A 20,937-nucleotide genomic window follows, 5' to 3' on the forward strand; every position below is an offset into this window, starting at 1 on the left:
GCTGTAAAAGGGTCTATTAAGCCATAAGTTAAATCGCTGAAGTAACCCGTTAAAGGGTTAGTTCCCCCAAAAATGAAATGTCTGTCATTAACTCCTCCTCCTAATGTCGTTCCACACCCGTAAGACCTCCGTTCATCTTCACACAGTTTAAGATATTTTATATTTAGTCCGAGAGCGTATGCAAGTGTATGCACACTATACTGTCCATGTCCAGAAAGGGAATAAAAACATCATCACAGTAGTCCATATGAGACATCAGTGGGTTAATTAGAGTCTCTTGAAGCATCGGAAATACATTTGGGTCCAAAAATAACAAAAACTACGACTTTATTCAGCATTGTCTTCTCTTCCGCGTTTGTGTTCAATCCTCAAATAAAGATTCAAACGGTTATGGATCAGCAAATTGATTCATGATTCGGATCGCGTGTCAAACTGATGAAATCACGTGACATTGGCAATACGCATACGCTCTCAGACTAAATATAAACTGTGTGTGAAGATGAACGAAAGTCTTACGGGTGTGGAGCGACATAAGGGGGAGGAGTTAATGACAGACATTTCATTTTTGGGTGAACTAACCCTTTAATAAATGAAGGTGTGTGTTCAATATAATGTGAGTGAGCCGAGCGAGAGTCACGGCACAAGCATGATCAATTGAATATACTCCCAGGTTTCTACTGACACAAAGCCATATGCTCAATCGCTGAAGTAACCCTTTATGAGGTAATGTGACACATTGCTGTTCGCGGTCAATAGGAAAGGAATGGGAAAGAAGGAGAGGTCGTTGCAGAAACTCACGGATCGGAGCTGGTTTACTCCGCAGGTAATATGGAGTGCTCCTGCGCGATGGCCGCCAGCTCCTTCAAAAACTCGCCGAAAAGAAACGTAGCGAACACTCGGTTGCGCAGGTGCGGCAGGATTTTGGGACACGGAGGAAGAGGCTTTCGTGGACGACCTGAGACGTGTCCATTCAGGAACCACTCGGAGCTGCTGTTATCCTGCTGGTCTTTCTCTGGCAGAAGGAGGAGAGACAGTTTTAGCGTCATAACCATAGACAGTAAAAGAAATGGACACAGCGACCCCATAGACCTCAACGGAAGTCAGTTAGAAGCTCTCACTTCCTGATGGCGGAGCGAACTGCGCCGGCTCAGACTGAGCTTGAGGACGGAGATGTGATGTGAGCAAACTCTGACAGCTGTAGGTCTTCTAGTAGTTGTGGAAAGTGAAATCTGAATCACGTTGGTTAAATGTTTTGTCCCGTTGCTTTTGGCTCACTATCGGCTTCTCCCCATTCTTCCCCCTTGACTTTATCAGACTTTATGTCTCCACGTCCCCCAGACGGTCTCATAGACAGTTAAAGATTGCCTGCGAGCGTCTCCTCAGGTATATACGGTAATTTCTCAACTGTGCGACAGTGTCGCGTTGGTTATGACGTAATAGTTAGCCTATTTTTACAAAAACAGCTTCTGCGGGGCGATAGTGTAAGATACAAGGTAGCGGAGCCTTTTATGCATTGTCGTGTTTCTTTAGAAATAAACGATGGACAAATGTAGTCTTTAAACGCCTCAGATGTAAAGTTATTCACTGTCAAAGTGACGCAAAAATGAATGGGAGTCAATGGGATGCTAACAGTAGGTGATGGCTAGCAATGGCCGCCCCTATGGGTGGAGCGCTTTCCTGGCGCTAGATTACCCTTTGTGATAACAAGCGGACCAAACAGGACGTTTGGGACGGGACGATACACACCTTGCTCTTTTAAGGCCTGGTCTTTGAGCAGCAGGTACTGGGCGGCTTCCCGGACCAGCTCGGGGAAATCCGGACTGGATGCCGCATGCTGTTCGATCTGACGACCCACCGTCTGCAGCACCTGCGACAAACACTGACCATCAGCTGGACTGTATTTTGAGTTTGGTTGGACATTTTGCATTGATCATTAGCATTAATTAGTAGCCTGACTGTCACAGGGTGTGTCATGTTGTCAATGGTTTATGGGTTGATCATTGTTCAAAGTAGCCTAGTAATCTAGACGCACCCTAGCGGCAGCAAATCTAATCTGCCGGAGTGTCGTCTAGCAACTCTCAATACACGTCTGAGCTGTAAAAACCAAACTCTGGTCGGGCCAATCACATTGTGTATAGAGTCGGTGGGCGGGGCTTAACATAGTGACGGCAGAGTTGCGTTTGCGTGCTTCTAGTAAACACAGAAACTGGCGAACGGCGGCGGTCTTTCGAATCAGCTCTGACCGCGACTCTGGAAGACTTGGAGTTAAGCTTTTCTCTGAGAAAAGAACAAAGAACGCCACTGAAGTCATTCTTAAAAAGGGAAGATGTGTTCGGAGTTTAGCCGACCGGATACGGTGAATGTTTAATCTGTCAGCGAGCTCTGCTTCACCTTCGTTGCTCTGGTTGGTGTAGCGCTATCCTATCGCGTGCAGAGGGAGTTTGAAAGACAACCGTTTATCCGCCCCTCGGATTGAGCCGTCAATGGTGAGTTTCCAGACCAAACATCTTGATGTGGGTCTGGCTTGGTCACAGGTGTCTCTTGTCTAGTCCTCAGTCTTTGTGTATTCAAGCCCTCATTTTAGCCATAGTATTTGTCTGTTATTGTATATTTTACCTGCTGTAGGTGAGTTTATGTCAAGTCAAGTCTCTTTTTATTTATTTTTATTTAAGTTTGAATTAATTAAACTCCACTTGGGTTCATCAACCTTGCCTACAGTGGATCAATCGTTACACTGACGTGGTCATACTCAGCTGTAGTCAGAATATGAGTCTGCTGCTCCATTGGGCTGTAATTATGGGGCGTGTCTCCACCGAACCAGGAAAGACCTCAATTGGACGGTTGATCTGTCCGTCATCAACTGCACTGTGTTGCCAAGTCTGAGGTTTTCCCGCCATTTGTTTTCCATGCACTGCAAAAAATCCTTTTCTTACTTAGTATTTTAGTCTTGTTTCTAGTCCAAACATCAAAAAATTCTTAAAACTAGAAGTATTTACTAGACAAGCAAAAATAATTGTCTTGTTTGGGAAACAATAACTCAAAATTAAGAGAGTGTTTGCTCTCTCACATAAAAGATAAATAATCTGCCAATGGGGTAAGAAATATTATCTTAATTCAAACTGAAAAAAAGATTATTTTTCTCACCCCATTGGCAGATTATTTTGCTTAGTTTAAAGGTGCCCTAGAATGTAAAAATGACTTAACCTTGCCATAGTGAAATAATAAGAGTTCAGTACATGGACATCACTGTGAGTCTCAAACACCATCGCCTCCTGCTTCTGATGTAAATCTCGTGAATCAAAAGCACCACGGAGAAAAAAAAAAGTGCTTCTCAACATAAACCCAACCGTGACTCAAGCGTTGGGGATCATTTATATGCACGCCCCAACATTTGCATCTGTCCAAACATGTTCATTGTCAGGTGGAAATGACGGAGCCGAGTCATCAAGTAAACAAGCTGCTCGCATGGACACACTTCATGTCCATGTTGTTCACGAGACTTTTCTACCCTTCCCACAGATAAATAATGTCAACAGTCGTGGTTGAGGTTTATAATCTGATACCACAACAATTTAATTCAACATCGTTCGTTTATTCGGCCCATTTCAAGCAAGCTTCGCTCAGCGTCTTAAACTGAAGAAAGGGGCGACTATATTCCTGCAAGCAGTAAGTAGCGATTTATCCCCTTATTGACAATTTCTGATTAAATTGAAAGTTTCTTAGAAAGTATTGTCTAGATAACGCAAGATGCTAGTACAGTAACAATAGGAAACACCAAGTACCATACCAAACTAAATAGTGTGTCTAATGACAAAGGGTAATATTATTTTGTATTACAAAATACAACCGTAGATACTTTGTTTAGATCATTCACTCGATCCTTCTAGCAAACGTCACCTTTTCCACCATATAAGTTAAAACGATAGTGATTTGACAAGGCTATTCATTTTGTAAAAATATAAGTTATATATTTATATTTTTGAGAACTGAAGTATGGTGTTTCCTATGATGTTTTTGCCTATTTGTATTTCAGATTAGGCTACATCACAGTCACTGCGTAACGTTAGCCTACATTGTGACTAACATTATACAAATATGCTATATTGTTGACGAAAAAAGACAAGTTTAAAATGTAGACTGAACGACACTTTAAGCAGAACATCTCAAATGGAGATTGATAAAATGCAGCTTACTTGTTTATTGGTGTTTTCAGATCGTCCATGCGTGAGAGAGAGCTTGCGTGCATATGGTTGCCAGATTGGACATGTTTAGGTAAAACACCGGATTGCATACAGGTTTTTTCAACAGAAAAGCTCTGTTTGGGGGATTCAATGACTGAAATCTGGCAACCGCACGAACGCGAGCTCTTTCTCGCGCGCGGATGATCTGAAAACACCAATAAACAAGTAATCTGCATTTGATCAATCTCCATTTGAGATGTTCTGCTTAAAGTGTCGTTCAGTCGGTCTGTGTTCTGTCAGGACTCACGAGCTGCTTCACTGAACTGCTGTGAGCTGCTGAAATAAGCCAATCATAGCAGAGCTCATCATTAATATTCATGACTCTTCCAAATAAGGCAAAAACAGAGCATTAAATCCTAGGGACAATTTATAGGGTTGTAAATGGACCTGTAAAACTGTATCTGAACAATGTTTGCCCTTAAATAAGCCAAATACCCTCTATGTAGATATCAGAGAACAATCTAACATATTATTTCAAATCATTCTAGGGCACCTTTAAGTAAAAACTCTCTTCATTTTGAGTTATGTTTTCCCAAAACAAGACAATAATTTTAACTTGTCAAGTAAATGTTTCTTGATGTAAGAATTTGTAGATATTTGGATTAGAAACAAGACAAAAATACTAAGTAAGAAAAGCATTTTTTGCAGTGTGAAGCGACCTCAATTATGTGATATATAGACCCATGAGTGCGAATTTTAGCAGCAACCTTGCCAAAATAACACATTTTACCCCCCAAACGCCATTTTTTTCAGATTTGAACAAACTCAACCCAAGCCCCTTTGATGACGTGATGATTATGTTTCTGTTGATCATCTGTCCGTCATCGTCTAAAGCCCGCCCTGATGATCTCATTGGTCAGTTTCTGTCGATCATCTGTCCGTCATCGTCTAAAGCCCGCCCTGATGATCTCATTGGTCAGTTTCTGTTGATCATCTGTCCGTCATCGTCTAAAGCCCGCCCTGATGATCTCATTGGTCAGTTTCTGTTGATCATCTGTCCGTCATCGGCTAAAGCCCGCCCTGATGATCTCATTGGTCAGTTTCTGTTGATCATCTGTCCGTCATCGTCTAAAGCCCGCCCTGATGATCTCATTGGTCAGTTTCTGTTGATCATCTGTCCGTCATCGTCTAAAGCCCGCCCTGATGATCTCATTGGTCAGTTTCTGTTGATCATCTGTCCGTCATCGGCTAAAGCCCGCCCTGATGATCTCATTGGTCAGTTTCTGTTGATCATCTGTCCGTCATCGGCTAAAGCCCGCCCTGATGATCTCATTGGTCAGTTTCTGTTGATCATCTGTCCGTCATCGTCTAAAGCCCGCCCTGATGATCTCATTGGTCAGTTTCTGTTGATCATCTGTCCGTCATCGTCTAAAGCCCGCCCTGATGATCTCATTGGTCAGTTTCTGTTGATCATCTGTCCGTCATCGTCTAAAGCCCGCCCTGATGATCTCATTGGTCAGTTTCTGTTGATCATCTGTCCGTCATCGTCTAAAGCCCGCCCTGATGATCTCATTGGTCAGTTTCTGTTGATCATCTGTCCGTCATCGGCTAAAGCCCGCCCTGATGATCTCATTGGTCAGTTTCTGTTGATCATCTGTCCGTCATCGGCTAAAGCCCGCCCTGATGATCTCATTGGTCAGTTTCTGTTGATCATCTGTCCGTCATCGGCTAAAGCCCGCCCTGATGATCTCATTGGTCAGTTTCTGTTGATCATCTGTCCGTCATCGTCTAAAGCCCGCCCTGATGATCTCATTGGTCAGATTCTGTTGATCATCTGTCCGTCATCGGCTAAAGCCCGCCCTGATGATCTCATTGGTCAGTTTCTGTTGATCATCTGTCCGTCATCGGCTAAAGCCCGCCCCGATGATCTCATTGGTCAGTTTCTGTTGATCATCTGTCCGTCATCGGCTAAAGCCCGCCCCGATGATCTCATTGGTCAGTTTCTGTTGATCATCTGTCCATCATCGTCTAAAGCCCGCCCCGATGATCTCATTGGTCAGTTTCTGTTGATCATCTGTCCATTATCGGCTAAACCCCGCCCTGATGATCTCATTGGTCAGTTTCTGTTCCGGCATAATTACTCCTCTATGGATCGAGTCCAGACTGAACCACCTGAGCTCAAATGTTGTGGGCGAGGCTGAGTTCGGCTGGCATCCAGGCTAATTGATTAGCATGTTGCTAGCATAAATTAGCATATTTGCTAACATGAATTCGCATTTTACAGAATGTTTTAACATATTGCTTGCATGAATTTGCATGTTTGCCAGCGTGAATTAACGTGTTGCGAGCACGTTTTGAGCTAGTTGCTAAGCTTTGCAAGTGATAGTTTAAAGGGTCATGAAACCCCAAAACACTTTTTTTGAGATGTAAACAGATATGTATAGGCTGCACATCATTGAAAACACTAAGGGTACTCATTAATGGTATTCATATGTGAAAATAGTTATTTTTGCATTTTTCAGAGCGATTTCTGTCTTCCGGTTTGAAAAGCTTAGTCGGAGCAACGTCACAAATGCTGACGTTGGCGCGGCCTTTTCGGCCCAAGTATGGGCTGCTGGGCACATGCTGACGTCGACCGCTCCGAGCGATTCTCGATATATATTCATGACATAAAGCTCATTCAGTCCAATCCCTGCGCTGTAGTATGCATACAAGATAATTTAGTTAATATACATGAGACAGTCACTTCTGTCAGGCTCGTCTTCCATCATTATTGTAGAGATATGGTGGGGAAGTTTTGGAAGCAGCGTGCGGAAAAGTCACGGAGGAAAGCTAGGCGTTGTGCTGATACGAAGTAACGTAAAGGGCGCCGAGCGAGCTGTAACCGGCGCCGTCTGTGGAAGCCTTTGCTACAAAGGCTCGGTAAAGTAAAATTCACCTGAGGAATCGCACGCCGAACCTCCAAGCGTTGACTATCTATGTCAGGAGTGCAAAATAACCAATCTGTAATCTGTAGACTAATGAACAAAAGCCACGTCCTCTCCGTTTTATTTGTGGTCACAGCCATGCACTAAACCGCATGTGTTCGGGCTCTTAGTGAAACCGTGTGCATATTTGGACAGATATAGATTTAGCTGCCGAGTGAGCGCGCGGATCGTCATGGCAACCCAGCGCGCGTCGCTCTGCTTCAGATGCGCGGTCGAGACTAGCCTCAAACCCCTTCGCTTTTACCCCGATCTAGAATTACACATCTCTGTCACATCGCATGTTGGGTGGTTCACGTTCTCTTATCACGTCGGCGCGTTGTTCATCTTGCCAAACAGCGTGCATATTTGGACAAATGGAACTTGGAACGATCAAGTATGGTGACACAATTATAGTACATTATAGCTCAATTTTAACCCGCTTGGAAAAGTGCCACATTTTATTTTGTCATCATACTTGATCGTTCATCTATTGGTGTAACTGTATTTAAATAGGGAAACCGTGGAGGTGTTTGGTGGCTTCTAACTTGATCTCTGTTTGGTTCCATAGTGAATGAACTGGGCTTAGTGGGCTAAGCTAAATGCTATCAGATCGTCACCGTGCGTCAGAGAGATTAAGAGCACACACACTGAGACGAGAGAGGTGTGTGTCAACTCGTCTTAGTAAAGGGACTAACAGTTTAATATGAAAAAGCGGTGAAGTATCTCTTTAAATAGTAGCTCAGTAAGTTGGCAACTTTTCTTTGGAGTGACTTTATAGACATTTTTTAATGGTCAAACACCAACATCACACACTAAAGGCGTAGCAGTATCTCCCATGTACCTGGTAGAGCGAGCGCCGGCCGGGTCGGGTGTCCAGCAGGAAGCCCCGCAGCAGTGGCTGTGGATACGTGGCCAGCTGGGCTAATATCCCGGTCACCAGCAGGTTGACTTCAATGGCGTTCTCTAGCAGGTTCTCCAGACGAGACAGCAGGACGCTGATGAACGGCCCTAAACAAAACCAGACACTTTCAATCACTCGCTCTCAGCGTTTGGTCCAAACCCTACCTTCAAATCCTCCTCACATTCAGTGTTGGGTTAGTAACTTGTCAATTGTTAAAGCTACACCGTGTGTACTTTTTTAGTTTATTCTTTTGCTAAAAACACTTAGTTCTCTCAAATATATGTGCTCATTAATGTATATTTACTTCTTTCAAGTAATAAAGTATTCTCGTAAGTTTATAATATGCCATTGAAAACACATACGGGTGAGGGGTTCGACTGCCGGTCGCCATGTTGCCCCTCCATCTTGAAAGTACAGTAGCCAAAGAGGGACATACCCGTAAATTCAAGCTTCGCCTTTCACGTTTTAACACTCGATGGCACCGTGTCGAATGTGAAGAGGGGGACTGCCATGTTAATCTTGGACTAAATCAGCCACCGTAGGAGTTAAAACGAAATCAGACTTGATAGGAAAAGAAACTATTATTCACTGGATGGTCATATAGATTTACACCGCTAGATGGGGGAAAATATCACACAGTGGAGCTTTAAAAAAGTAACTAATAGTTCATTTTTAAAACTAGAGATGCACCGATCGACCGGTCACGTCTAGGGCTGTGCAATATATCGAAATATCGCAAATGTGCATATCGCAACGGCACGCAATATCTGAATGATTTTAATAGGCTACTTCAACATTGTGAATATACACACTCAGTGATGTCAAAACGGCTGTCTTGATGAGTATTAATGTAAACTCAGTCGGTTATGCTTTTAATGAACGATATCAGTAGTGATGGGGAGTCGACTCCAAAAGAATCGATTCCTCAACTCTGAATAGCCCCAGAGTCGGGGTCGACTCCAGTACAGGAATCGACTCTCGGTGTCGACTCCGTTGTGTGTCTGAAATCACTCTGTAATACCGTTCGTGGATAGAAGGAAGGAGGTGGGAACTGGCGAACACTTAACAACTTTTATTTCAAAATAAACTAAACGAAAGTAAACCGCGGGCAGCCCCTCACGGACGACTGCCCACAAACACATAACAAAACTCAACATAAAGTCCAGGCCTGGTCCTCTCTCGTCTTCCGCGGCCTTCGCTCCTCCTTTTATGCTCCCGTCCCTCGGCCGCGAGACGAGACCGGTGTGTCGAGCAGCTGGTACTCATTACCACTCGTCACCGGCCACTCTCGTGGTCCCTCGCCCCGAAATGGAGACGGAAGCATAAAAGGAGGAGCGAAGGCAGCGGAAGACGAGACCGGTGCGTCACGCAGCTGGTACTCATTACCAATCGTCACCGGCCTCTCTCACAGTCCCTCGCCCCGCTGCTTGCCACACCACACACTCATTTACTGAATCTCTCATCTAAAGTAGGCTACATGGCAGTTGCGTGCACTAGAAGCAAGGAGTGAATGAAATGAATTAAGAGCCGCGGCCCGCGAGGTAATACACTGACGTAATACACCGCGTCAGAGAGCTGTCGCAGAAACTTTATCACACACATTTATTTGAGTGCTTACTTTAGAAATAGAAAACAATCACAGCGACTTTAGTTTGTAATTATAGGCTTCCTCCATGCTAGCTTTAGTTTAACTGATTGTATATATTATTGCAATAAATATAGATTTGGTTTCCCATGGTTAACGTCAATAAACTAACCATAAATCATAAAACTTCTGACATCAAGAAGAAAAATATTAATAGTGAGCATTTTTTTATGTATAGGCTAGTATCTTTAACTCACCTTTTAAGACAATGATCAAGTGCGTTTAACGCCATCACATCTTTTTTCGGGACTTTTCTTATGTAAAATTATTGGCAATAGATACAAAAACATGACAGCTACTAAAGTCATCACTAAATTGGACTAATTTGGACCAATAAGAGGATTTTAGGACCTTGTATCAGGGGGAAATCATTTAAATATATACCAACAGCATTTTTTTCTGATTTCTTACCCTGTTTTGATGTGAAGTAAATGGAGTCGAGGAGTCAATTCCCATAGTGGGAGTCGGGAATCGGAGTCGACTCCAAAAAACCTGGAATCGAACACCCCTAGATATCAGTTGAGGAAAGAAGCCGAATGCGTGTCTAAATGATCTGCTCTTAAAGTGACAGGCGGCTAATCCAGTAAAGCTGCCGCTGTCTATAAAACAACAGAAGAACAAGAGAAAATCGCTTTTGACTGTCACTTGTGCTTTTGGCTGAATAACCTTTGTGGCTTTATTAACTGTATATTTAATTTATGTGAAGACTATTGTTTTTAGTTCTTATTTTTAATAACACAGATAAATAAAAATTAATAAAAATCAGGCGTCTTTGTTTATCTGGATGTTCTTAAAGGGGGGGTGAAACACTCAGTTTCAGTCAATCTCATGTCAATCTTGAGTACCTATAGAGTAGTATTGCATCCTTCATATCTCCGAAAAGTCTTTAGTTTTATCATATTTATAAAAGAAATATGGGCTGTACAGAGTCTTTCCGGAAAAAAACAAGCGCCTGGAGGCGTATCGAGTGGGCGGAGCTAAAGAATGACGAGGTGTATCGAGTGGGCGGAGCTAAAGAATGACGAGGCGTATCGAGTGGGCGGAGCTAAAGAATGACGAATGCGCAAAGCGGTGACGTCCTCAAGCGTGGAGAAACCCATGGCTATCGACCTCAGCTAATAGATATGATCCAGAATCAGATCCGGAGGCTGAAATAAACTGAACAGGAGAAGCAGCAGCAGCAGGACGTCCGTCTCTGTGGTATGGACTGTATTTAGTGGCCTGTCAACATTTGTGTGTGTTTACTCGCAGTTTATGAGGACATGATTCGGTTTATGGACTATTGTATGCGACTAAACCTTAGCAGTAGCAAGCAAAACGGTTTTGCACGTCAGACTAGTGTAACGTTATACAGAGAACATCAATGGAGTCCGTTAGCGCATTTGAATGACGAAGCACGCGATCGTGTCGTTTACTGATGTTTACTCACGCGACGATAGCCGACAGCACAGACATCTGAAGCAGTTTTACTCACCGGCTGCTTCTAAAGCAGGACCGAACCTTTATTGCTGAGACGGCTCCATCAAAAACACACTTCTTGGAGTGAGGAGATCCACTTTGAGATGGGACTGACGCGATGTTGTGAAGCTTCCCGTTATTTCTGCGTTCAGATCGGTTCAAATGCAGCGCTGCCTTCCCAGAATGCTGTGCTGAAGCGTTGAAGTCGCTAAATGTCAAAGTGGAGGAATAAAGTGGAGCGCTGCGCGGACTATAACCGACATTAGTGTTCACGGACGACTGGATCTGCAGCTGAGAGTGTTTATGGGCGTGCATTTCCTCTCTCGCTCTAGTCACGCGCGCGCACCCTACCGGGAGAAGAGCCCGTACGGCCCATACAAGGACCTTCCGCTCTATTAACGTCAAGCCGACCCATACTCGAAAAAAACTCTCAGAAACTTGTGAGAAACCGGAAGGAGTATTTTTGACACAGAAATACTTCATCAAACGTCCAACATTCGTTTTTGAAACTTTGTCTATGTTTAGGATGGGAATCCAAGTCTTTAACAGCGTAAAGCTCAGTATACAGCATTTCACCCGCCCCTTTAATGTCCAGTTTTAGGCTTATATAACTATATATTATCAAGTCAAGCAAAGAGTTTTTGGTATTTAAATATTGGCATTACATTTTTTGTTTGTTTACATTGATGGTAAAATTATATTGTCAGATTTATGACATACATTTTTGCTTAAACGCTGCCGGTCACATTCAGAAGTTGTAGCGATGCTTTCTTTTCCCAGAGAGAATGTGAAACACATTAATGGTATCATTCTCAGTTTTTGAATTTTTTTTTTTTATATATAATTGAAATAGATTTTACACACTAATAGCAATATCGTATCTGTCAGGGTTCTGCCCTGGCAGCTCTGTCTGTTTTGTCTTGGTTTAATGTTTCTATGTTTGTGTTGTGTCTTAGTACATGGATCTGTCTCTCTTTGTGTCTGTCATGTGTTCCTCTTGTCCTGCCTCCTTGTTTGCTGTTACCACGCCCCCTTGTTTAGTCTGGTCTAGTCCTCGTTTCACTAATTGTGCTCACCTGTTCCTCATGTGCTCTGGTCCCTTTATATTATGCTACCTTCCCTCATGTCTTTGTTGGTTCGTTACGTATTTTTGTGAGCGTTTGCTTGTGCGTACATGTCTCTAGCTCCTTGTCTAGCCTATTCTAGATTTAGTGTCTCTTATTTTTCTAGCTTTTGATTTATTTTCAGTTTTTTCCTTTGTTCTGGTATTTTTAGTCTAGTTTAGTTTCTGACTTTATTTTCTCTCTTTTTCTCCAGGGTTTATTTTGGTATTTCTCCCTAGCCTTATTGTTTAGTTTTCTTGGGTTTGATAGCTTACCTTTTTATTTTTATTTTCTCCAGTTTTCCACTTTTACTTTTAAGTTCAGTCTTTTTACAGAGATTGGTTTTTTTATTTTTCCCTTTTCGCTAGCTCCAGTTATTAATTAGGTTTTGTTTTATTTAGTCATAGTGATTAGTTTGTCTGTTGTTTCTTGTTGTCGTGTGTGTGTCCTGTGTTGTTTTCTGTCCTAAGTTTTTCCCTGGCCGCTGTCTCCACTGCCTGTCAGCCGAGACGGGAGCTACTTCTGTGAGAACATCAAGCCTCAGGTTCCTGCCTGGATTGGTCCACCATCGCCCTGCCTGGTGTTACCTCCCCAGCTGTCGTGAAGTTCATTGGCTGCCTGGATTGGTCTCAGTGGTCATCCTCCCCTGCCCGTCATCGTGGTGTCTGTCCACTGCCCTGGTGTTTGGACTGTCACTCATCCACTACCCCATTGTGTCTTGTTGATCTGTCTTGTTAATAAACCGTCATTATTGTTCTTCTGCATCTGGGTCCTCCATTCCTGACAGTATCGAATATCGCATTATTTAACAAGATATTGCATATCGCATTTTTTTTTTCAATATCGAACAGCCCTAGTCACGTCTCACATCTTACCGTTTCCAAGCTGGTTTATGTGGCCAGTGGCAATAATGTCAGTAAAGTGTTTCTCTCTATCTCTCTCTCGGTGAAGTGACACACACACACACCCGCCTCATCTCACTCACTCTGGTTAAATAGTGGTTGTGTTGCTTATTTCAGTAATTCCTGCAGATTTTCGAGCTCAAACCAAAAGTGACTCACAGCGATTCACTCATTAAGAGAGTCAAATGTTTAATTCCTGAATGAATCAGCCGTTTGAATGAATGAGTCAATGACTCGCTCATCAAGACAGTCGAATGCTTCGTTCCTGAATGAATCAGGCATTTGAATTAATTGGTTGAAAGAAAGCTTCAAGGAATCGCTCATTAAGACAGTCGAAAGCTTCGTTCCTGAATGAATCAGGCATTTGAATTAATTGGTTGAAAGAAAGATTCAAGGAATCGCTCATTAAGACAGTCGAAAGCTTCGTTCCTGAATGAATCAGCCGTTTGAATTAATTTGTTGAATGAATGAGTCAATGACTCACTTATCAAGACAGTCGAATGCTTCGTTCCTGAATGAATCAGCCTTTTGGGTGAATCGGTTAAAGGAATGATTCAATAACTCGCTCATTAAGACAGTCAAATGCTTCATTCCTAAATCAGCTGTTTGAATGAATTGGTTAAATCTCAATGACTCACTCATTAAGAGAGTCAAATGCTTAGTTCCTGAACGAATCAGCCATTTGAATGAATCGGTTGAATCTCAGTGACTCACTCATTAACAGTGACTCGCTGCCACCTACTGGTGATTTAATCTCGCATTCAAAGCATCCTTTAATCTTTTAAATCATTTGAAATGTTAACATTATCTATGTGAATGATCTAAATGCCACTTCAGATGCAGTTTTCTATGTTTCCATTGCACTGCAAACTCGTATAAATCATCCCGACTGACCTGTAAACGAGACCCCGTGTTTCCCGCTGTGGTTTTTGCTCAGCTCTTCATCATCTTCACCTTCATGATCGTCACAGAAAGAGCTGAAGTCTTCCTCTTCTTCTTCATGCCTCCATTCGAGCTCTTCCTCCTCTCCGCCCAGAGCGTGAATGAGCTCCAAACACTGTGAGATAAAGTCGTTGCGATTGTGGTCTAGATTCCCAGCATCAGATTCAGCTTCAAGCTCCAGTTTGGGTTCTTCTAAAGCATGTCCGTTCACAAGCGCCGTTGATTCGTGCGTGTTATTGACCGCATTATGATCGATCGTCATGTGATTAGTGTGTGTTAGTTTGTTCAGGCCGTTTTTGACGCACCGGTCGTCTCGTGCATCTTTTTGCGCGATCAGATTATAAACCAGCACATCGTCCTGAAAGTCGGACTCCTCGATGTAAGATCCTTTAATCAGCATGATGGCACTTTTACGCATTTCTTGGATGTGTTTTGGTGGCTCTTCTGGGACCGGATTGTGTAGGATCGGCTCTTCATCCGGCGATGCGTCGTAAGTGTCGTCCCATTCCAGCTCGACCCGCTCGCTGCTGTCTGAAGGCGGATGGGGTGTGTGTGTGGGTGTGTGTGTGGAGAGAGGAACACACTCGTCCTCATCCTCGTACTCGTTTGGGGACGGATTGAGGCCGTCGTATGGAGCCGACCACACACTGCACGCCTGGACTCCGACACACACCGCCCTGCGCGCGTCATACAGGTAGTGAATGTAGTTCTTATCCATCAACGGGTCGGAAGCAGTAATTCGGGAAAATCCCACACTATCACCACCGGAGAACAGATCCTCCATTCCTGGAGAGACACGGATGCATTAATCAAAGCGGCACTTATAATGTTACAGAAGATTCTATTTCAAATTAATACAATTCTATTAATCAAAGAATCACTCACACACACACATCTGGTTCACTATCTTTGTGGGGACTCTCATAGACGTAATGGTTTTTATACTGTACAAACTGTACATTCAATCCCCCTACACTGCCCCTAAACCTACCCATCACACACACACACCACACACACACTCACTCACTCACTCGCTCACTCGCACACGCACGCACACTCGCTCACGCACACACTCACTCACTCACTCACTCACTCACTCACTCACTCACTCACTCGCACACTCGCACACTCACTCGCACACTCACACACTCGCTCACACACTCGCTCACACACTCACACACTCGCACACTCACACACTCACTCACTCACTCACTCACTCACGCGCACACATGCACACACACTCACACACGCTCGCTCACTCACACACACACTCACTCGCTCACTCACTCGCTCACTCGCACACACACTCACTCGCACGCACGCTCGCTCGCACACTCGCTCACACACACACTCACTCGCACACTCACTCGCTCACGCACGCACTCGCTCACGCACACACTCACTCACTCACTCACTCGCACACTCACTCGCACACTCGCTCACACACTCGCTCACACACTCACACACTCACACACTCGCTCACACACTCACACACTCGCACACTCACACACACTCACTCACTCACTCACTCGCACACTCGCACACTCGCTCACACACTCGCACACTCGCTCACACACTCACTCACTCACTCACTCACTCACTCACTCACACACTCACTCACACACTCACACACTCACACACTCGCACACTCGCACACTCGCTCACACACTCGCTCACACACACACTCACACACACACTCACACACGCTCACTCGCTCACTCACACACACTCACTCGCTCACTCACTCACTCGCACACACGCTCACTCGCACACACACTCACTCGCACGCACGCACACACACACACTCACTCACTCACTCACTCACTCACACACACACACTCTTACACAGTCACTCACAGTCATTCACTCGCATTTGCACACACTCACACTCACAAACAAACTCACACACACACACTCACTCTCACACTCTCTCTCTCACACACACACACACACACACACACACACTCTTACACAGTAACTCACAGAGTCATTCACTCGCATTTGCACACTCACACACACACACACACTCACACACAAAAAAAATTTACATTTTATAAACATCAAATTAAATATGCCATCCACTCTGACTACAGTAGTATGCATGTGCATGAACTTCATTACCCATGTTCCCCCTCAGCAGGCCCTCGGTGACCTTTGACCAGAGGATGTAGTCAGGTTTGGGGGGCTGTGCTGGAGAGCAGCAGGGCTTGGGGACGAAGAAGGAGGGCGTGAGAGAGAGCAGTGCAGACGCAGTGATGGAGTAACAGTCTCTCTCTCTCAGTCTGAGTCTCTCAGCACACGTCAGGTGAGAGCAGGGGATCAGATACCTGAGGAAACACACACACAAATACACACACACACACACACACACACACACACACAAAGACAGACACATACACACAAACACACACAACACACACTGATTAGAGCGAGTTTGACAAGGGCCAGATTGTGACGGCTAGACGACTGGGTCAGAGCATCTCCAAAACTGCAGCTCTTGTGGGCTGTTCCCGGTCTGCAGTGGTCAGTATCTATCAAAAGTGCTCCAAGGAAGGACCAGTGGAGAACCGGCCACAGGGTCATGGGCGGCCAAGGCTCATTGATGCACGTGGGGAGCGAAGGCTGGCCCGTGTGGTCCGATCAAACAGACGAGCTACTGGAGCTCAAACTGCTCCAGAAGTTAATGGTGGTTCTGATAGAAAGCTGTCAGAATACACAGAGCAGCTCAGTTTGTTGCGTATGGGGCGGCATAGCCGCTGACCAGTCAGGGTGACCTCTGACCCTTGACCCCGCCGAAAGCACCAACAGTGGCACGTGAGCATCAGAACTGGACCACAGATGGAAGAAGGTGGCCTGGTCTGAGGAATCACGTTTTCTTTTACATCACGTGGATGGGCGTGCGTGTGTGTGTGTCTGTGTGTGTGTGTGTGTGTGTGTGTGTGTGTGTGTGTGTGTGTGTGGCTTACCTGGGGAACACATGGCCCCAGGATGCACTATGGGAAGAAGGCGAGCCGGCGGAGGCAGTGTGATGCTTTGGCCAATGTTCTGCTGGGAAACCTTGGGTCCTCCATCATGTGGATGTTACTTTGACACGCTCCACCTACCTAAGCATTGCTGAGACCATGTTCAGCCTTTGATGGAAACGGTATTCTGGTGGCTGTGGCTCTTCCAGCAGGATAATGCTCCTGACACAAAGCACAAATGCTTCAGGAATGGTTTGAGGAGCTCAACGAGTGTGAGGCGTCGACTCGGCCTCCAGATTCCCCAGATCTCAAGCCAATCGAGCATCTGTGGGATGAGCTGAACAAACAAGTCCAATCCAAGGAGGCCCCACCTTACAACTTACAGGACTTAAAGGATTTGCTGTTAACATCTTCATACCAAATACCACAGCACACCTTCAGGGGTCTAGAGGAGTCCATGCCTCTACGGGTCAGCAAAAGGGGGACGACACAATATTAGGGTCATAATGTTATGCCTGACCTGTGTAATTAAGAATAATTACAAGTATATTTAGGCCTATTTAGCTGGAGTTGGACTAGGTTTTTATAAATATTAAACTGACTGTGTAAGAAACGACCTATATATATTTAGAGATCTAAATCTTTCATAAACTATCTTTCATATTTAATCAATATTTCATCTCCAGAAAGAGGAAGAGGATGATACCTGAGAATTAGCTGCAGCATGACGTCTTCACAATACAGACCAATCAGAGTGCGGAACAGAGCCAGAGAGACGGTGCCCAGCTAGAAACACACACACACACACACACACACACACACACACACACACACACACACACACACACACACACACACACACACACACACACACACACACACACAGTGAGCTTAAATCAGTGACTGATACACACACACACACTCTCTCTCTCTCATTCACACACACACACACACACACAGTGAGCTTAAATCAGTGACTGACACACACACACACACACCTGAAATGGAGTGTTGATCCTGCTGACCAGCGTGTCCAGAATGTTGACGTTGTCATGCCGATGTCTGAGGATGAAGATGAGGAAGGTCTGGAGGAGGGCGGAGTCAGAGATGCTCCGCAGGAAGAGCTCCAGATACGCCGTTGTCGTCATCACTTCCTCCAGAGTCAACTGGCCAACGAACAAAGAGCCGAGAGAGATGGGATTAACCAATCACAGGTGTCTGGGTACAAACACTCACACACACACACACACACACACACACACACACGCTCACCTTGTGTAGTGCAGGAGCCATGACAGGCACTAGAAAACCATTATAGATGTAGCCCAGAAGCTGATCTCTGATAGACGGGTGAGCCACCTACACACACACACACACACACACACACACACACACACACACACACACACACACACACACACACACACAGTCACTTAATCCATCTAAAACACATCATGTCATTGAAAGCTATGTTCCCTTTGGAATGGGAACTCGTCAGGAGACACTTTGGGGAATTTCTCCAGTATGACGGTGTCTGAAGTACATGTAAAAATTCGACAATGCATTGCTTGCGACAGTTATTATAGGCCGTCTGGACAATAATCTTCAAAGTTCACATCAAGCGTTCTGCCCTCCATGAGGTTGTCTTGATAATTGTCTTTGAGTTGAGTAGGTCTGGCCTTATGCTACGTTCACACTGAACGCGAATAGAGCGGCAAAATCGCGTCTACCGTGTCTAGAATCCATTCGCGCGTCCGCAGCTAATTGGACGTGCATAGAAATCGAGAATTTAAAGCGAAATAGACGCGCGTTCAAAGCGCACATGAGAAATATGTCATAAAACACACTCTGCCTCTTTTCATTTTCATAAAAAACTAATATTAAGCATCAACAGCCACACATATATGGTTCAGCCAACGCATTAACGTTACCTGGATCTTCACTGCATGTATATTTTTATATCCTTAAAAAATATAAAGTTATGAAACTGCACTTTGCCCTCAGTCAAAATGATTTGGTAGGCAACAATAGATTTATTAGACCACAGATCCAAGACAAATTATTTCTCATGTTTAACCACTGAGCACCCGGTGATCACCTGGTTCTCACAATTTTTTCATATTTTTTTTTAAATAGGCACTGTCTTTATTAAAGGTCCCATTCTTCGCGTGTTTTCGAAGCTTTGATTATGTTTACAGTGTGCAATATAACATGAGTTCATGTTTCGCGTGTAAAAAAACACACTATTTTTTTTACTGGACAGCAGCTTAGCGCACTTTGCCCGGAAAGGTCCCGCCTCTTACCATAACGGGGAGATGCAAGCGCTGAATGTGCTCTTCTCCACGTGGGAGAGCAACGAGACCACGCCCCCTATTTTGCGTGTTCTTGTGGGCGGAGTCAACAAACGGCTCTAGTGACGTCATCACAGCAGGAAGTGCAGCGGTGTAGTCCAAACCGGCCGCTCGCTGTAGGCTTTGAAAGGGAACTTCTGTTAAATAAAATATCTCGCTTGGCATTGAACTTTGAGCTTTATCATTTTACAGGTATTATTTATGCTCTAACAGCAACATTACACACTAACTAAAGTTTGAAAGATGGAATCGCGAAGAACAGGACCTTTAATAAACCACATATTTTAGCTTTAACCTGCATTATCAACTGAATAGCATTAAAACTAAATTTAGTGACAAAATAACAATATTTGTTAATTATTTAGGGTTTCTCATCACGTCACTTTACCACGCGACAGCAGCAAGCAGGCTCCTCATTGGTAAACACGGCACGAATTGACGGCAAAGTTAAAAAACGTTCAACTCGGGCGTAGACTCGAAATTCGCTTCAAACGTGTGATTGAACAAAAAGCACCAAAAAAAGCACATATCATGCACGACGCTCAATTCGCTTCCAATATGTGTTATTCGTGCGAACTGGACGTGCGAATAAGGCGGAATTGTGTCCATCGCGCTGCGCGAAATGCATCTAACGCCGCAAGAACTGCAGACGCGTCTTTCCATTGACTTAAGATGGAAATCATTCCCTCCAGACGCTCTATTCGCATTCAATGTGAACATACCTTTAGGGAGTCGTTCTGCTGAGGTCCCGACTCACTTGAGCTTTAGCTCTAGTTTTGAGTTCCACCTAGACATTGACATTGAGTGTTATGGTGCGTTCACACCAGACGTGAATGAAGCGATAAGCGCGAGCGATTTACATTTGAAGTCAATGCAAAGACGCGAATAGACACAGCAAATAGACACGCTGTGAATGATGCGAATTGTGCATTTGACGTCCAACTACATGCGAATAGCGTGATTTAGACGACTGGGTGTGAACGCAGCATCAGGCCTTCTTGGTGTAACATATTGTCCACTGAAGGCGAGGTTGAGAACCCAAGTGCAGTTTATTAAACTAAACTTAAAACATGAAACAGACTTGGCAAAACAAAAGACTTGACTTAAACTTGACTGGACTAAAATTGAACAGAAACTCACTGACAGCGGTTTACACATACAATAACTGACAAAGACTATGGCAAACATGAGGGCTTAAGTACACAAGGGCAAATGACAAGACAAGGGACACCTGTGAACAATGATAACCCATAAACCAATGACAACATGACACAGGAACACGAGGCAGGAACACATGAAACCAACACCAAAACCCCCTGTGACACTTGGGGCCGCTTTGGTGAACTGTCTTTATGGTTGAGTAGGTCAGCCTCCTGAGGGAAGGATTGGTCTCCAGCATCTAAGTCCGTTTATCCTTCTTTGTGCTTGTCATAGCCATTAGGCAGCTCCAATTCGAAAGGGAACGTCTCAGATTAGGTGTGTAACCATGGTTCCCTGAGAAGGGGAATGAGACACTGGAGCTGTC

The 20,937-nt window shown here is 44.4% G+C and overlaps 1 protein-coding gene across 3 annotated transcripts in view; it reads right to left on the bottom strand.

Annotated features, from left to right (window-relative positions):
* Positions 1-709: 709 nt before the first annotated feature.
* Positions 710-20,937, bottom strand: part of LOC137079168 (FHF complex subunit HOOK-interacting protein 1A) — a 32,029-nt gene continuing 11,801 nt past the window's right edge. The window contains exons 6-13 of one of the 3 annotated variants that reach the window (XM_067447129.1): positions 18,334-18,420; positions 18,060-18,227; positions 17,768-17,847; positions 16,220-16,425; positions 14,051-14,884; positions 7,989-8,155; positions 1,747-1,867; positions 710-1,012 (exon numbers count right to left, since the gene is read on the bottom strand). In XM_067447129.1, the coding sequence (XP_067303230.1) occupies positions 813-1,012; positions 1,747-1,867; positions 7,989-8,155; positions 14,051-14,884; positions 16,220-16,425; positions 17,768-17,847; positions 18,060-18,227; positions 18,334-18,420 (1,863 nt within the window). In that variant the 3' untranslated portion in view covers positions 710-812. Of the gene's footprint in view, positions 1,013-1,746; positions 1,868-7,988; positions 8,156-10,103; positions 10,186-14,050; positions 14,885-16,219; positions 16,426-17,767; positions 17,848-18,059; positions 18,228-18,333; positions 18,421-20,937 lie in introns of those variants that run through there. The other 2 variants (XM_067447130.1, XM_067447131.1) reach the window with 2 other exon arrangements.

This window comes from Pseudorasbora parva, chromosome 6, assembly GCF_024679245.1.
Source record: "Pseudorasbora parva isolate DD20220531a chromosome 6, ASM2467924v1, whole genome shotgun sequence".
Classification (NCBI taxonomy): Eukaryota; Metazoa; Chordata; class Actinopteri; order Cypriniformes; family Gobionidae; genus Pseudorasbora; species Pseudorasbora parva.